Consider the following 18298-nt stretch of genomic DNA (forward strand, 5'->3'; position numbering starts at 1 on the left):
CCGCCGGCTGTCGGGGAAGGACCTCTTTAGAAAGGCCAGCCTGCGGTGTGCTGCACGCTCTAGTCACACCTTCAGACTCACCTCTGTGGTTACACTTTCCCATTGTCCTTCCAAGACGTTTCTCTTACCAAAAGTTATTGGTATCGATGTCTCAGAAGTATCGTAGAGGTGTTTTCTCCGTGTGGTTTGTTCATCTTGTTTTATCTTCCTTCCCCGTCCTGACAGGTCTGCCTGGAGACAGAGGGGAGCCAGGTGACACAGGCGTCCCTGGCCCCGTGGGCATGAAGGGTGTGTCCGGGGATAGAGGTGACCCTGGCTGGCAGGGTGAGAGAGGTCATCCCGGAGGCCCTGGATTCAAAGGAATGGCCGGGATGCCTGGTGCCCCGGGCCCCAAAGGTGACTGCAGAACACGACCGGGGACCTAGCCTGTGGGGCGCGGGTGGGACAGCTCTGCGGGAGGGCCCAGCCTTGCAGCCCCAGGCTGCGTCGGGCCCTGGGGACCGGGCAATGCTGCCCAGGCTGGCTGTGACCGCTGTGCCCCCAAATGCCAGTTTATTAACTTACCACGAGAGAGGGACTGTCTGAGGGGCGGACTTACTCTCTGCCAGGGGGGATCTGTGGACAGGCCCCCGGGAGTCGGGATTCAGATCCGGAGGCGGGGTGGTGAACGGAAACCAAAGCAAAGGGAAATGCTTGGTCCCCAGCGTAGGTTTCCCTGCTCACAGGTGAGGCTAGTCCACCCGCAAGTGGGGCTCTCTGGCCCTTGACTGCAGCTGGAGACACCGTGCTGCCTTCTCCAGGGCCCTTTGCCAGGTTTCCACGCTGGGTGCGGTGTCAACATCACACCAAGTCCCAGGGCCCCTTTCCAACCTGGTGGAAAGACCACGGACCCCGTGACTTCCAGTTTCCTCCTGTCTGTCCGCCTGCACTGGCCTTACGTCTTGTCCCCGGTGGCAGACGGGCTGACTCTGCCCCTCAGGCAGCGGACCAGTCCCTTAGCAAGTGCTGTCCCGAAAATCCTACTGACATTAAGAATCTTCGCCTGTCCTCACACAAGTCTCAAGTGGGAGCCACGCCTAACCCAGCACTTTCTCATTCCCTCTGAAGGAGTTAAGGGTTCTCCCGGGATGGACGGCTTCCAAGGCATGCTCGGGCTCAAAGGGAGATCCGGGATTCCAGGAAACAAAGGAGAGACTGGATTTTTTGGAGTCCCCGGGCTGAAGGGCCTGACTGGCGAGCCCGGTGTGAAAGGTACGTCACTTCTCGGCCAGGTTGAGACTCACTTTCACAGCGGCCTGACACTGCCTAGAACAATGTTCCGGGAACCCAAACACTAGACACTATTAAAAGAGAAGCTAACTCCAGGAACTGGAGGGCCTCCTCCTTGCTTCAGTGCACTGGCCATGTATAAGGAGGGAGTGCCACTGACCGAAGGAGACTTGAGAACGGAAACGACGCAGCGTTAAGAACCAAAAACATCCTAAGAGACACGTCCCACCATGAGTATTCCGTGGTGCACGCGAGGAAGTGAGGCCAGGGGAGAAGCGGAAGGTGAGGTCTGAAGGACAGAGCGCCTTTGGCAAAAGAGGGACACGATCGTCCAGGTGGACGGCTACACCCCGTGCAGAGAGACGGTGACCCCCGGAAGTGAGCCTGCTCCAAGCCCTGGCCTGGGGGGGCAACCCAAGACCCCAGGTGGGAGATGCAGGAAGGGTGTTCCCAACGAACCACATCTTCATGACATTTGTTCAGACACCCTTGTTCTCAAAGTATCACCATGGTCTCTAAAACAACTGAATTACTAATAACAAAGGTTGATGGGGACGTAAAGACATGGGAACCCTCAGACCCTGCTGGTGGGAATATCAAATGGTGCAGCCAGGGTGGAAGATGTTGGCAGTTTCTTAGAAAGATAAGCACAGAATTACCCAGCAGATCCACTCCTGGGTGTGCACCCGGGAGAACTGAAAACAGACATCCACACAGAAACTCACACACAAATTTCGTAGCAGCATGATTCATTATAGCCCCAAATAGAAAAAACCCAGATATCCATCACGGATAAACAAGATGGGGCATAGCCATATAAAAGAATATTAGTCAGCGATGAAAAAGAATTGGGCTCTGACACATGCTACGACGTGGATGAAACTTGAAAATATGCCACATGCTGTCTGCTTCCATTTGTATGAAGTGTCCAGAACAGACCTGTCTGCAGAGACAGAAAGTGGGTTAGTGGTTTCTATTGCTGGGGAAGGGGAGACGGGGTGGTGACCACTGAGGGGCACAGGGTTCTCTGGGGTGAACATGTTCTGAAGTCAGTGGTGGTCCCTGTGCCCCCCTCCCTTGAGGAGAGAAGCGTGGAGGAAGATGGCTGTTCCCATCACCTGGGCTCCCAGCTCGCAGCTGCGGGGGAGCTGTGCCACCCATGGCTCAGCCCCTCGGGATGCGGGCTTGAAAGGAAGTATGGCAGCAGCCGAGAAGCCTTCCCCACCCAGGTTCTAACCCCTGCTCCGGAGGTCAAGGGAATGACTGCATTCTGTTCCCTTCCAGGCAGCCGAGGGGACCCCGGCCCCCCTGGACCACCTCCCATCATCCTGCCAGGAATGAAAGACATCAAAGGAGAGAAAGGAGATGAAGGCCCCATGGGACTGAAAGGATACCTGGGCTTGAAAGGTGAGGCCCCGCCTGACCTCAGAGCCGGTGGCCTGGGGTCCCCTGCCTACCCCAGCCCCTCACAGTGTACGAGAGTAGCAGAGACGCCCCAGCGCCCGGGCCAGCCTCCTGTGCTGCAGCCCTCCTGACACCCTGATGTCCGTGCCAGGGGCTGGCGGGTGGTTCTCGGGGGCCCGGGGTGGGTGGAGCAGGGTCCCCCCAGAACTTCACACTCAGTCTCCCTGCAGGCATTCCCGGAATGCCAGGGATCCCCGGGCTGTCGGGAGTCCCTGGGCTGCCAGGGCAACCAGGCTACGTCAAAGGAGTCAAAGGAGATACCGGATTCCCCGGCGTGCCCGGGTCACCAGGATTCCCCGGCGTGCCCGGCTCCCCCGGAATCTCAGGGTTTCCGGGCTTCACAGGCAGTAGGGTAAGTGGGCATCTTCTGTGAGTTCCTCTCCCCGTGGCCTGCTGGCCGAGCACTGCAGTCCACGGCTCCTGGGGGACAAGACTCAGTTCTGCCACTTATGGGCTGAATGACCCTGGGCAAGTTACTGAACCAGTTTGTGCCTCAGCGTCCTCATCTCTCTAATGGGCAGTAACAGTCCCCACCTCACAGGCTGCTGTGGGGCTTGAATGAGCTCTTGAGATGGTACCCGACATGTTTGCCCGGGTAAGCCTGGCAGAGGGTAGGGCACAGTCAGCCATGATTATGACTACCACTGTCATGACCACGGTCTGTGTCATTGATGTTATTTATTTCAATAAAACTGCCATCATTACTGCTTTGCAGTTTAATAAGAACAGGTATGCAAACCAGCTTCTATACTACACTGAAAAACTTTAGGACTTTTTTACAAAATGATGACATCGCAAACCTCGAGAGTTGGTTTTAGCAGAACAGCTGGATACGCTAACCCTTCAAAATTGCAAACTTCACCAAGTCAGACAGAGAAAGAGAAATATCGTATGATATCCATTATATGCGGAATCTAAAAAGAAATGATGAACTTACTTACAAAACAGAAGCAGGCTCACAGACTTAGAGAACAGACTTATGGTTACCGGTCGGGGGAAGGGTTGGGGGAAGGGATAGTCAGGGAGTTTGGGATTGACATGTCCACACTGCTATATTTAAAATGGATAACCAGCAAGGACCTACTGTATAGCACAGGCAACTCTGCTCAATGTTATGTGGCAGCCTGGATGGGAGGGGAGTTTGGGGGAGAAAGGATACATGTACGTGTATGGCTGAGTCACTTCGCTGTGCACCTGAATCTGTCACAGCATTGGTTTTTTTTATATAAATTTATTTATTTGTTTGTTTATTTTTGGCTGCATTGGGTCTTCGTTGCTGCATGCAGGCTTTCTCTAGTTTCGGTGAGCAGGGGCTACTCGTCATTGCGGTGCACAGGCTTTTCATTGTGGTGGCTTCTCTTGTTGCGGAGCACGGGCTCTAGGTGCGCGGGCTCAGTAGTTGTAGCACACGGGCTCAGTAGTTGTGGCTCACGGGCTCTAGAGCGCAGGCCCACTAGTTGCGGCGCACGGGCTTAGTTGCTCTGTGGCATGCGGGATCTTCCGGGACCAGGGATCGAACCCGTGTCCCCTGCGTTCTTAAACACTGCGGCACCAGGGAAGCCCCTGTCACAGCATTGTGAATTGGCTATACTCCATTATAAAACAAAAAGTTTTTTTTAAAAAATTACAAACTTCACAAACGGCCATGTAAGATGGTTTCATGTTTGGCTTTGCTCCAGGGCGACAAGGGAGCTCCGGGGAGAGGAGGCTTTCACGGCGAGATCGGCCCCATCGGTGACTTTGGTGAGTGTTGCTGGGACGGTGAAAACAGGGCATCCCCCATCCAGAGCATCCCGGGCAGTGTGGGGACATCAGGCCTGTGGGTGCTGTTATTTTGAAGCAAATTATTCTTATTAGGAATGTAGTGTCATAGAAGTTGCTAAACTAACCACAGGAAGACCTGACTTCAGCCATCTTTTTTGCACCTAACAGGTGATATTGGAAGCACTATAGACCTTCCAGGAAGTCCAGGCCTGAAGGGGGAAGGAGGCACCGCTGGAGCCCCAGGTACCCGCGTGGTTCTCCATCCCTTCACCTTCCGCAGCCTTTGCCCCCTGGTCTGTCGTCACTCACGCTTGCCAACTTACTCAGTGAGCCCACGGGTCACGACGTAGGGATGGTCTGAGGTCCTTAAGCCCGATGTGTAAGGAAGACTGGAATTTTTAATTAAATTGAGCCTGAAGACAATGTCAGGAAACCTTTCTCTCCCTGAGAGGGAAGATGGAGAGAATCAACATTCAGTGGATGGGAGTAGCTGCAGCCTCTAAAAGGTACCACATGTGCCTGTTCTGTTGGGACATGTCCTAGAGCACGAAACAAGTGACACAATGACCAGAGCCCTTGCAAACTGTGAAAGGTCTAGAAGAAAGGGGAGTGGAAGTCAGACCTCTCTACTGAGTAAGGCAACAAGGGGCGGCCCCCCAGCCCTGGGTACGTCGGGGTGTCACGTGGCATGGCAGCTCACGCCCCTTCTCTGAGCATCACTGAAGTTCAAGATCAAAATTCCTGCTTGTGTCATCTCCCACGGGACTTGGAATAGATGCCTCCTTCCTGCGATTTTATCTTGGGAGACCCCACAGGTCTGCCTAGGGATGGCTCGGGTTCAGCGAAAGAGTCTGTCCATGTGTTCGGCCAACAAGGAGGGCGCTGAGCTTTCTTGAGAGAAAGCACCAGCATGGAAAGGGGCATTCAGCCCAGTTGGGAGTGGAGGGCTGTCACTGAGGAATAGGTAACCTCACCTATGAACTCCTCTGGGCTCCCTGTAGATCTACAGTTTGGTCTCCCGACGGCTTTATTCACAGACAAGGGTACCTTAGGCTGGCTGGATCTCCCATCCTAAATAATTCCTTTGGCAGTGTTGTTTATAAAAGCAGAAATGTGAGACCATCTTTGCCACATATGTCACTAACCATGGCCTCCTGTGTTCGATTGAAAATGTGTGTGAAGAGAAACTGCCCCACCCCAGGAAATACGGTTGTTACCCCTTGAACGTTTAGCTTTTAGTTAAACTGAAGTCCAGGAAGTGGAGCCTCCCACTGTGTCCATCTCCAGGGGACTGTATCCTAGGGCCGGGGGGCAGTGACAGTTGTCAGCATCCTCAGGGGTGTTCCATTCGTCCTAAGACAAGTGCAGTGTAAGAAGTGGGCTCGGCCCCGGCGCTTGCCCCTGCAGCGTGGGTGGGAGGTGCCCAGGGGCCCTGGGCAGGTGGCCTCCCAGTGGGAGGGCCCCGGGGACCGGGGGCTCTGGCCTGGTCCCTCCTCGGAGGATGAGAGACAGGCTGCACTGGACTCTGGGTCCGGGTGGAGGTGGTGGAGACCGTTTATGGAAGAAATAGGTAAATAGGGGTTTGGAGCAGATTTTAAAACACTAAAATAATCCATAGAAAACAAGCAGAACTTCTTAGGTGGTTTTCTTCAAGACCACGAGAACGCCGACAGTAATTGTTCTGAGAAGAGCCTCAGAGATTTCAGGAGACACTGGCAAAAGTGACTGTGTAGAATCGGGTTGGTCTGAAGTTTCCAAAATCTTCCAGCGTCCCAGAAACACCAAAACCTGTGGCACAGAATAGTGTCACTGACGGGAAGGCAGCGCTTCTCTAAGTCCACGCAATGAGCAGAGAAGTACCTGAGGGGCTCGTCTAAAAGGCAGATTCCGGGCCTGACCCAGACCTGAGAGGCTCAAACATCTCATGTTTTGACTAACCCCCCAGATTCCCCGGCACAGCACCCGTTAGAAACCACTCAGATAAGGGCTCAGGTGAGTGGTCTCTGGCCACTTAACAAGGCGCCCAAAATGTGGCAGCTTAGAGCACCCACCGCTGGTGTTATCTGACAGTTTCTGAGGCCAGGAATTCGGAAACAGGGTGGTTCTCATGAGATTCTGGTCATGAGGTCAGGAGGGCTGCCTCATCTGAAGGCCAGACTGGGCTGGACCACCCACGTCCAAGGTGGCTCTTGGCGGGAGGCCTGAATTCCTCCCCACGAGCTTGAGTGTCCTCACGACATGGCAGCTGGCTTCCTCCAGAGCAGGGACAGGGTGAAAGCAGTGATGATTTGTATGAGCTGGGCTCCAGGTGGCACAGTGGCCTGTCCACGGTGTCCTGGTGTTCACGCAGGTAGCCCTACTCGGTGTGGGTGGAGCTCACAAGCGTGTGAATACCAGGATGCGGACCACTGGGTGCCAGCTTGGAGGCTGCTGACCACAGGCTCAGAGCAGGGAATTAGGCAGAAATTTAGTTGAGGAAGGAGCCGTCTAGATTTCCACCCCCATTCACAACTGGAAGCACCAGTGCGAAGGCAGCATCCTTTACCTGGTGCCCCCTTGAACCCCACGAGCCTTAAACCCCAGTGACATGACGGCTGTGGTTTGTTCTGAGCAGCACATCTGTGGTTACAGGTCTAAAGGGATTCTTCGGAGAGAAAGGAACAGCGGGTGATGTCGGCTTCCCTGGGATCACTGGCCTGGCAGGAGTCCAGGGCCCTCCTGGACTTAAAGGGCAAACAGGTAAAATCCCAGGCCACACCACCTTCCCCCAGCCTGCCCTCCCTGGGCCCAGCTGGACGGTGCGGTGGCCAGTGAGGCCGAGTGCGGCCGAGCCCCCAAATTTCCAAGGGCCGAAACAAGGGCAGCCAGTTCTGCCCGTCTGCTTTTCGCCCGCGGTCACAGCCGAGGCAGCTCCCTCCCACCTGTCCCTCCCTAGGTCCAGCCCAGCCCAGCTGTGGCGGAGGCACGGGGCCGATGGCCGTGTCTGTGTGGCCACCGTCTGTCTCTCCATACATGTTTAGACAGTTCCTGTGATGGCTGCCTTTCGTGCATTTCAATTGCAGAATTCACGGGGGATCCCGAGTTACACGAGTGAATTCGTTTTGTGCTTTTTTCTTGCTGCTGTTTTGCTCGCTGTTGCCCGGGATCTGTGAACACAGACAGGCTGATCCTCAAGGGGTCTCTGGGTTCTCCCCAGGCTTCCACGTGCACGATGGAATGACATTACGAATACACAAGCTGTTCTGTTAGGCCAGGCTGCGCTAACCCTGCTGAACTTGAATGCGGGGTCCAAGGCCACGTGGAAGGGAAGCTGGCTCTTTCCCGCAAAGTCCCTCCCCGAGGCAGGACCCGAGCTGGAGGCCACGAGGCCTCGGGGTTCCTGTGTCCCCCTGAAGGATGCGTCTCTCCCCCAGGCTTTCCCGGACTGACAGGGCTGCAGGGGCCTCAGGGAGAGCCGGGACGGGCGGGAGTGCCCGGCACCAAAGGAGAATACGGCTGGCCGGGGAGCCCAGGCCTACCAGGTAAGACCCCTCCCCTCTCTGCAGACACGAAGCAATGTCAACCTGCAAAGAGGCGTTCACTCCCCAGAATGATGAACAGAAACCTGCCCGGAGACCTCAGGGTGACTCTCAGTCAGCACCTGGGCGGTGCAGAGGCAGCACAGAGGGACAGATGCAGGGGCCCCACTGAGCGAGGTCTGGTGCAGCCCTTGGGGGGCTTAGGGAGTTACTCGGCCCGGCCTTGACAGGCCTTGGTCAGGGCACAGGCCCTTGGACACTGTCCTGTCCAGAGTTCAGGGGGGCGCACCCCGACTCCACATTCACTGCCCGCATCACAGGAAGAACTGTCGCCTGCTTCCCAAGTCCCACTTTAGGAAAGCTGATCCTCGGAAATCCAGAAGGAATGGAAATGATACCAGGCTGTTGGTTCCAAGCACTGTTTTTATACATACGGTGACTCACGGATCAGGAAAAGAAACACACAGCACCGCCCAGGCCCCTTCTGGCTGTAACGAGTCTGTCAAAAGTTTCCATGAAAACAATTTTTAGGTTAATGGTTCTCCTGGGTGACACAGAAGCGACTGATTTACATGTCATAGTATTTGCTGTACTTCCGGTTTGCCCAGCTTTCGAACACACTGGATGGGCGACCGTATCACAGCAGAAAAAAGCATCTGATTATGTTAAGGGTCTCCCTCTGCTCCGCCATGGAATAACCACGAGGGTCCTCCACAGGTCTGCCCGGCCTCCGCGGCATCGGCGGATTACACGGCTTACCAGGCACCAAAGGCTTCCCCGGATCCCCAGGTACCAGATGGCAGTGGGGCAAGGGACCGGGTGGCCCATCAGGGACTTGGACGGGGGTCGGGGAGCTCAGGGAGCAGGGCGGGCTCCGTCCCTGAGGCCACGGGGACTCAGTCCCGTCTGGCTCCTGCAGCCCGGGGGCCCAACCAGCAGGCAGTTAGTTACTCCTCCCAGATCTGGAGGCGGGAGGCTTGGAGTGGGTGCCGTTGCGGCAGAGCCCGGGTGAGGGCCCTCTCCCCGGCTTCTCGCTGTGTCCGCATGCGGTGGAGAAGGAGGGCGAGCTGTCTGGTGTCTCTTCTTAGAAGGACGCCAGTCCTATCAGGGGCCCTTTCACCCCAAAGGCCTCCCAAAGGCCCCCCTCCAGACCCCATCACGTGGCGGGTTAGAACTTTGACAGAGGGGTTTGGAAAAGACAATTCCCTTCACAGCGGTGGCGTACGGGGGTTTGGGCCGGGTGGGGTGTTCCGTAAGGAGAAGGAAGTGAGACCTTTAAGAAACTGTTACAAGCTGCTCTTGGAAGTTATTGTGACCCTTTTTGTCCTGAAGGAGATACAAAGCCCATCCTTTCCAAAAGCCAATAACAGAATGAGGTTTGCATGATTAGCCCCTTCCGGGATCTCAGAACACTATCTGCGTGTCCATCTGTTCCTCAGAGGGGACGAGATCCCCTTGGGACCTTTTTACCCTTGTCCCCCTCTGGGAAGCTGCCATCACAGGTGCAAAACTCTCGCTGACTTCTCTGAAATTTCTTTATTTTAAATGTAGTTCCTTTCATCTTAAATCTTAATGCCCTGTCTTTGCATTTAATTTTTTTTTCTTTTTTTTTTTCTTTTTTTTTTTTTTTTTTTTGCGGTACGCGGGCCTCTCACTGCTGTGGCCTCTCCCATTGCGGAGCACAGGCTCCGGACGCGCAGGCTCAGCGGCCATGGCTCACGGGCCCAGCCGCTCCGCGGCATGTGGGATCCTCCCGGACCGGGGCATGAACCCGTGTCCCCTGAATCGGCAGGCGGACTCTCAACCACTGCGCCACCAGGGAAGCCCCTAATTTTTAAAATGTATTAATTGGACTAAAATATTGTAGGGCATATTATTAATATATGTTTTTAAGGACAATTTTTACTGTTTTCAGATTATAAAAGTTCATGCTGAGTAGAGAAAAGCTTAAAAAAATACACTTCAGCAAAAGAAAAAAAATACCCATAGTTCTACCACTGCTTTTAGAATATTCTCTTTATAGGTGTTTTACGTAATCAAACATTCATCTGTCTACAGGTAAATTTGGGTGTGTGGAATCATATATAAATTCACATACTCATGCTTCAGTGAACATTTCAATTCGAGTTTAGATGCTCAGGTTATGTCACTCTTTCTGACACCAGCTACTTTGAGCCCCTGATGTGGGAACAGAGAAGGTTTTAAATAGCATTTCCCTTTTCAGCCTAACTCAGGCTTAGCACCAGGAGCCTGGGGCCCTCGGCAGGTCTCAGCTGCAGGACCACCTGCGTCCTGCAATCTGGGATTTTTCCAGGGGGCCTCGGCGGTCTCCCCTATAAAGCAGAGGGGTTCAGTTACGATCCCCAGGATTCCTTCCAAGTGGCAGGGTCTGGGACACCAAGGCCACCCAGGGAGCTGAAATCTCCACGGCTGCCGTTGGGTTCTCTGTTTCTTTTTTTTTTTTTTGCGGTACACGGGCCTTTCACTGTTGTGGCCTCTCCCGTTGCGGAGCACAGGCTCCGGACGCGCAGGCTCAGCAGCCATGGCTCAAGGGCCTAGCCGCTCCGCGGCATGTGGGATCTTCCCGGACCGGGGCACGAACCCGTGTCCCCTACATCGTCAGGCGGACTCTCAACCACTGCGCCACCAGGGACGCCCGGGTTCTCTGTTTCTGAGTCTCACTGAGAGTGTTACTCTCCCTCCACTCATGAAAATGGACTCTGCCCGGTTGAAGACACTGACGTCTGCTTGTCAACCCGGCCACAGGTGCGGACATCCACGGGGACGCCGGCTTCCCAGGTCCTATTGGGGCCAGGGGTGACCCAGGAGAGGCCAACACCCTTCCAGGCCCCACAGGAGCCCCGGGACGGAAAGGGGAGCGTGGAGTCCCAGGTGAGGCCAACACCCCAGTATCACCATCTGCATCCCCAGAACCACAGTGTCCATGGGTCTGAGAGACGAGAGGCCGGGGGCAGGGCAGGTGCCGGCTCCTCTGGGGAGAATTTCTTGTTGCAAACCTCCCACTAGTGTTCCATCATTTATACTCCATCATAATCTTACTCCGCTGGGGTTAGCTAGTGACCACACTCCCTTGGAGGATGGATAAGATCACACTCCAGCCCCTCAGTGCCCCCAGGGTTAGGTGTGCACCCGGCACAGGGCCCTGGCTGTGATACGCGCATGGGAGTGTTGGATAGACGAGTGAATGAATGCATCACAGCCCCTGAGCGGTGCCTGCGTGCCAGGCGTGGACCGTGGCGGAAGCAGCCAGGGAGGGGTGGTCTCAGCCGCTGAGCACGAGCCCCAGCCCCACCCACTGCCCATCCACCAGCAAACCAGGCTCGACCTAAACTGAGAGGGAAGCGCCCCAGCATGTGCTTTTGGCCCAGCACTTGTCTTTGACGGCCGGGGCCCGCACCCACCCCCGGCTCAGCCCAGCACGCTGTCCACGGACGCCGTCTGGGCAGCCGGCAAGGGTGCTGGACCAGACAGGCCCGTCACATCTGGGCTTCCAAGACAAGGGCCTGAGTGCCCGTGTTCTGGTCAGAATTACCCCCGAAGCTAGACCCATCGACACCCAAAGGAGAAGCCAGGCCCTGAGGAGGCCAGCGACCCTGATCTCCTATGGGGGGGTGGGTATCTCAAGGCCCACGGACCGCATCATCTGATTCTCCAGGGTCTGTCACCTCCCTCTCCCCTTTCATTAAGTGGAAAGTCCAAATTCCCTGATATCCAAGCCCCACAGCATTGATCTGAAGGCAGGAGAAGGAGGAAGGCCAGCCAACTGGGGCCTTACTGTGAGTCCTGAGGGGCTGCGAGGGGTTCACACAGCTCCACCCAGGGCCGAGGACCCAGGCTCAGGCCACCAGCACAGCCCACCCATAGCTGAGGACCCAGGCTCAGGCCACCAGCACAGCCCACCCAGGGCTGAGGATCCAGCACAGCCCACCCAGGCCGAGGATCCAGGCTCAGACCACCAGCACTGTAGCTGAGGCCTGAGGAAAGTGCATGTAACACAGTTTTCTCTGTGAAGCACATCCCAGCCTTCCTGAAACTCTGGACAGCACTTCAGCATGACACTTGGGGGCCACTCTAAACAGTGAAATCACCCACAAAAAGCACAGAAGTGCAGAAAACGTGGCACCAGGTAGACAGTAGGAGGATCCTTGTTGACACCCTGAGCTGGGAGTCACCCTCTCCCTCCTGCTCGTCCAAGAGCGCTGCGGGTACTGACTGGGGGTCACCAGTAGACCTCAGTGGAGGAAGCAGGACGGCAAGTCCAGAATCTGTGGACAGTGAGGACGGACTCTGCCCAGGACGTGGACATCCATCGGGATCCAGGGTCCTGGAGGACGGCCTGGGCAGGACTGAAATACCAGCGCCCGCCATCCTGAGCCTTCCCACGACGGGTGCTCCCTGGGCCGACAGGGCTGCCCTGTCAGTGACGCCCTCCCCTCAGGGTAGGGCCAGGTGTCACCCACAGGTAGCCCCACCAGCTGTCCCTTGAGCAGGTAGCATGCCGGTGAGGACAATATCCCAGCAGAGGCAGGTCCACGGGACCCTCTAGGCAGCGAGAGGAGGCTGGTGGGCGTGGGGACAGGCAGCGCGGCCCCCGTCTCCCCAGACCCGGCCTGAGAGCCTGCGCTGGGCGCCTTCCATCACTGCCTCTCCTTGTTGGCCCCACTCCTGGACAGGTGAGGGCACAGAGAGGAAACAGGATGGAAAGCTGGGCGCTGGTACTAACCAACTTCTATTTCCCTCCTAAGGGGAACGAGGCCCGGTTGGGAGTCCAGGACTTCAGGGGTTTCCAGGCATCACCCCCCCTTCCAACATCTCTGGGTTACCAGGTGACATCGGTGCGCCTGGGATATTTGGCCTGGAAGGTAAGCACGGCTCACACTTGGATACAATGGAATCTCTGAGGACAGGAGCTGGCCACGACCTGATTGCTTGAGGGATAGAACGCTTTTGTTGTCCCCCTTGAGGGGACAAGCCAGACAGAAAAGGACACATACTGTCTGATAGGAGCTCCCTAAGTAACCACATTCACAGAGACAGAAAGTAGACAGTGGGGGCAGGGAGCCGGGGGAGGGGCAGTTAGTGTTTAATAGGGAGAGAGCTTCCGCCGGGAAGATGAGAACGCTCCGAGCAGGATGGCGGTGATGGCTGCACAGCAGCGTGAATGCACCTCATGCCACTGAACTGTACACTTAAAAATGGTTAAAATGTTAACGTTTATGTTATGTATATTTTACCACAATAAAAAGCAAAGTTGCCCAGTGTTACAGACTTGCCAAAGCCGGTCCCCTGAATGGGTGACTTTGCATCCGGCCTCCCGGCCGTGACTGTGCCTTCCTCCTGTGTACACTTGCCTTTCTTGGGACTGATGCCAACAGGTTATCGAGGTCCGCCGGGGCCACCTGGGCCCGTGGCTCTTCCTGGAATCAAAGGAGATGAGGGGAGTCCAGGAGCCCCTGGAAACCCAGGCACCAAAGGATGGGTCGGGGACTCGGGGCCCCAGGGCCGGCCTGGCGTGTTCGGGCTCCTGGGAGAAAAAGGTAAGGGTCGGTGCCCGTCGGGGGCTCCTCTCGGGGAGGCTGGCGGCGCTGGTCAGAGATGGCCAGAGCCTCTGCCCAGCCCCATGTGTCCTAACGTCCTGCTTGTCCGGAAGGGCCCAGAGGGGAGCAAGGATTCATGGGCAACACAGGTGCCGCCGGGAGTGTGGGAGACCGAGGCCCCAAGGGACCCAAAGGAGACCGAGGACACCCGGGTAAGTGAGTCTCGGAGGGGACACTCTGAGGTCATTCTGTCACAGGGACGTGGTGGTGACAGGGGTTGTTGGAAGGGCTCTGAGCGACTTCCAGGTGGGTTATCACCCACCGCACCTCTGGAGAGCGCGGTGGCTCAAAGGAAGCTCCAGAATTGGTTCAATGGGTCAAAACTGGAATAGAGACCAGAGCAAGAGAGCGGAGTGGTCCCCACGCATCACCTGGCCTTTCTTTTCCCTTTCCAGGCACCCCGGGTGCTGTGGGCGCCCCGGGGATTGCAGGAATCCCCCAGAGGATTGCCATCCAGCGGGGGCCAGTGGGTCCGCAGGGAAGGAGAGGCCCTCCGGGGCCTCAGGGGGAGATGGGACCCCAGGGCCGCCCGGGAGAACCAGGTAGGAGCAGTGCTGCGGGGTCACCCCTCGTTTCCTGTTTGCTTTGCTTTCACTTTTGTTCTCCTGCTGGAAAGCACTGGCTGAGCACCAGTGATGGAGCGTCGCATTCTTCCCGGGGCACTCACGCGTGTCTCGGTGGCTGTGCAGGTTTCCGCGGGACTCCAGGGAAGGCAGGGCCCCAGGGAAGAGGCGGCGTGTCAGCTGTTCCCGGGTTCCGAGGAGACCAGGGGCCTGTGGGGCTGCAGGGGCCCGTTGGCTATGAAGGTGAGTGATGGTGACGGGGGTGGGCAGAGGGCAGGGAGCTTCCTCCAGGCCCCGCTGTGAGTCTGATAAATGGACCGTGGTGTACGGGGAGGGGTCAGACGAGCCCCGCGATGAGCAGAGATGAGGGGCTGCACCCTGTAGCCCAGAGCCTGGGGCCCCCGCTGCAGCCTGGGTCCTGGGCAAGGCCCATATACCTGCGGCCACCCGGTGTCCCCTGCACCTGGCAGAACACCTGGCACAGAGTCCCCAGGACAGGCCGGTCTCCTTCCTTCCTTGGAGACATCTGCGGGTGCCTCAGAGAAGGAAGCCGCTGACGTATTTCGAGAGACAAGATTCCTAAAGCTCTTGAAGGCCGGAAACTATGAGCTGAAAGTCACCAATTACATTACAGGAGCCGCTGTGAAGTCTTATATCATCGACTTCTTAAAATTATTTGCACGTGTGCAGGATAGGATAGGCCAGAAATAATAGCAATTCGTGCAAAAAAAAAAAAAAAAAGTCTCGAGATTTGGTGTAATCCACCTGCGCTCGGTTTGAGCCCATGGTGTGAGCACTGTGCTGACAGTAAAGGCGGGCTGCACGGTCAGCACCCAATCGCAGGGAGCACATCGCAACCCACGGCCAGGAGAGTGTAAAATGCGGGGGGGATGCAACCCAAGACATGCATGGCGGGGCAGGGGGCGGCGCATCCAGGCAAGGGGCCAAGACAGTGCCGGGTGGAGGGCACGTCCTCTGAGAAAGACAGGATCACCCAGGACGGCTGATTTCAGAAGGGTTGTCCTGTTGGGGGCAGATCAGCCGTTCTGCAGCGTCAGGGCCAGAATCGGGCCCCCAGGTGGACATCTGGGGAGGTGGGCTTCTAACCTTGGGAACGGCCGCTCCCCGAAGCATCAGCAGGGGGACCTGCCGCCTGGGGTGGAGGAGGTGGGCGGGGCTGCACACGGTGCATCCGTGGCCCTTCTGACTTCCTGATGCTATCATTCCTGCTCAGAATGGGGCACCCTGGGGGGACGGCTCGCAGGGGAGGCTGGGTCCCTGCCCCTTGTTCACTCCCATCATTGTGGTCCCACGTTAGGGCACGGGGATGGGGTGCGGGCCTCCCCAGGAGGCTCCTGGTCCCAAAGGGCAGAGCCACCAAGACCCCGGCCCTTGGGGAAAAGCAGAGCAGGGCTGTGAATGTCACCACGCGCGCAGCCAGCACGTGGGCTGCGGTCCGCACGGCAGCTGCAAGGTGGCCTCTTTGTCTCGGGTCCCAGGGGAGCCAGGCCGCCCCGGGAGCCCCGGCCTGCCTGGCATGCCCGGCCGCAGTGTCAGCATCGGGCACCTCCTGGTGAAGCACAGCCAGACGGAGCAGGACCCCATGTGCCCCGTGGGCATGAACAAGCTCTGGAGCGGATACAGCCTGCTGTACTTTGAGGGCCAGGAGAAGGCCCACAACCAGGATCTGGGTAGGTACCGCCTGCGAGCTCAGCCAGCCCCGCTGGCCACAGTGAGGTTGCTGAGTCCTCAGGAGGCACCAAGATGCCCCCAACCTGGGGTCAGGAAGCCCACTCTGCCTCGTAGCCCTCAGCGGCCTCCGCAGGCTCCCGCGGCCCAGCCTCTCGCTGCCCCGTCCCCTGGAGGCTGCCAGCCGTTCCCCGGCATTCTTGCTTCTCGGAGGCACTTAGAACCCCGCAGAGTGGATGTGGGGGCGTGTGTGTGTGCTGGTATTTCTCCAAGGAAGCCTGGTTGCCAAAAGCAATTTAAAGGACCCAACAGCCCATAGAAAACGTGGCCAACACATACTAAAATCGGGGGCTTGGAGGGAGGGTGGCCATGTGTGTGGTGGGGAGATCTGCTGGGCTGGACCCGATGATCTGTGCACCTTCCCGTCCAGATAAGTTGTTTTTTTTTTTTAAAGTGAGACACAGCAAACTAGAGTCAGGGCCTAAAACAGCAGAGACAGGGCGAGGCCAGCACAGGGCCCGGCAGGCCGCAGACGGCAGAGCAGACACCCGGCTCTCAGCTGGAAAGCAGTCAGTGTGAAAGGGGAACTAACTCACTGTGGCCCTGAGATGAAGTTGGTGGAGTTATTTGGGGGAAGAGTAACCAGAGTCCCTCTGGGAGGCACCTGGGTGCCGTGAGCCAGGCCCCCAACTGGGATGCCATCGGTGGGTGCTGGGCGCTGGTGCTTTAAGACCCCCCGACACGGGCCTCACCGGGGTGCTATTCGCCAAGTCGCCCCTCCCTCTGACCCAGCCTGGTCCCGAGGTGTGCGGGAACCTCGAAGGGCACAGTGCCGGTGGAGTCAGCCCCTGAGGGGTTGGAAAGCCCAAGCCCGCCCTCCACCCCGCCCCGCGCGTGGCTGAACCCCGCCGGGGGCCTGGAGGGGCCCCTTCCCGGCACGCTCCGCCGTGACGGTCCCTCCCTGCACCGCAGGCCTGGCGGGCTCCTGCCTGGCCCGGTTCAGCACCATGCCCTTCCTATACTGCAACCCTGGCGACATCTGCTACTACGCCAGCCGGAACGACAAGTCCTACTGGCTCTCCACCACCGCCCCGCTGCCCATGATGCCTGTGGCCGAGGAGGACATCAGGCCCTACATCAGCCGCTGCTCCGTGTGCGAGGCCCCGGCCGTTGCGATCGCCGTCCACAGCCAGGACGTCTCCATCCCCCACTGCCCGGCTGGATGGCGGAGCCTGTGGATCGGATATTCCTTCCTCATGGTACGTGGGGCTTGCCTGCTCTCTCTCAGTGCACGGGCCCAGGTGCAAACTGAGTTCCTCTCCCCAGCCACATCCTGGCCTTTGTAAGACTAATCAGGGCGGTTGTTCAGGTTGTGCACTGCACAAGGGCACCTGGCCCAGGGGAGGAGTGAGAGCTGGAATACAGCCTCTGCACTTTGCTCATTGAGCCGTGTTAGGCCTGGAGCTGCCCCCACCCAGAGGGGACCCATTAATTTGCCACCAGGCCTTTGTACAGCCTTAATTAGGATAAATTTGGCTATCATGATAGCATCCCTTACAATTTTCCTGTTTACCATCAGAGGGAGAAAGGGAAGTCCAGTGGGGAGGGTGGGTCTTGTATTGCATTTATATTTATTATGACTGTCGTAATTCCACTACATTGACTGGATGTCCAACGTGTTAAATATTTCATAAATTAATAACATAATATATATATATAAATTATACCAAGTTTGCTAATCTTATCAAAACAACAGAAAAAAAAACCTGGATTCTGGGAAAGGAAGGAGAAGACAAACAAGTGTTGATTTTTTAACATTTTTTAAGGTATTGCTGCTGCAATAATTTGAAGCAACAGGATACTAAGTTCTGTGCTGGGACAGGCAACTGTCTGCTTTTCAGGAGCTAATCATGTCAGGGGGCTTTGGTGGATGGACAGAGCTCTGGTCCCATTGAGAAATTCAAAAATGAAAAACGAGCCTCTTCCTTGTGAAGGGAGTGATTACACTGTATCCAGAAAGGTCAGACAGCCCTTCTTTTATTAGCAGTTACATCTCGAGCTGTGTCACGGGGTAAGGGATAAGCACACATGATCCTCAGTAAGCGCCTCCTGCCAGCCTGGCCCTTGACACCCCCAAGGCGGGTGACAAGAGGACCGTGGTCCCCTCGCGCCGCTGTACAACCAGGGCGGCGCTGATGGGCTGCTCACACCTTCCCTTCCAAGAACACGGAAGCACCTGCTGGCACAGACGCCAGAGAGCCAGCACACGGCTTAGTGTCCCCCTGCCTGTCTGGGGGACGGTCCCTGTCTTGTCTGCACAAAAGACACGCTTTGATCCATCGCTGCCACAGCAGCAAAGACGTCGGCCCCCCCTTACCTCAGTGACCCCTCTCGAAGCTGGTCTGGCGGCGAC

General features: G+C 56.9%; 1 protein-coding gene across 1 annotated transcript in view; it reads left to right on the plus strand.

Moving 5' to 3' along the window:
• COL4A2 (collagen type IV alpha 2 chain) overlaps positions 1 to 18298 on the plus strand; it is a 178402-nt gene that overhangs the window by 157392 nt on the left and 2712 nt on the right. The window contains exons 31-47 of the mRNA XM_082602472.1: positions 226 to 396; positions 1108 to 1251; positions 2554 to 2676; positions 2904 to 3085; positions 4413 to 4476; positions 4666 to 4740; positions 7129 to 7236; positions 7911 to 8018; positions 8733 to 8804; positions 10782 to 10907; positions 12782 to 12898; positions 13412 to 13573; positions 13687 to 13785; positions 14029 to 14175; positions 14323 to 14439; positions 15696 to 15887; positions 16858 to 17144. Coding sequence (XP_082458598.1) covers positions 226 to 396; positions 1108 to 1251; positions 2554 to 2676; positions 2904 to 3085; positions 4413 to 4476; positions 4666 to 4740; positions 7129 to 7236; positions 7911 to 8018; positions 8733 to 8804; positions 10782 to 10907; positions 12782 to 12898; positions 13412 to 13573; positions 13687 to 13785; positions 14029 to 14175; positions 14323 to 14439; positions 15696 to 15887; positions 16858 to 17144 — 2294 coding nt within the window. The remainder of the gene's footprint in view (positions 1 to 225; positions 397 to 1107; positions 1252 to 2553; positions 2677 to 2903; positions 3086 to 4412; positions 4477 to 4665; positions 4741 to 7128; positions 7237 to 7910; positions 8019 to 8732; positions 8805 to 10781; positions 10908 to 12781; positions 12899 to 13411; positions 13574 to 13686; positions 13786 to 14028; positions 14176 to 14322; positions 14440 to 15695; positions 15888 to 16857; positions 17145 to 18298) is intronic.

Source organism: Mesoplodon mirus, assembly GCF_964341445.2.
Source record: "Mesoplodon mirus genome assembly, chromosome: 17".
In the NCBI taxonomy this organism is placed as follows: domain Eukaryota; kingdom Metazoa; phylum Chordata; class Mammalia; order Artiodactyla; family Ziphiidae; genus Mesoplodon; species Mesoplodon mirus.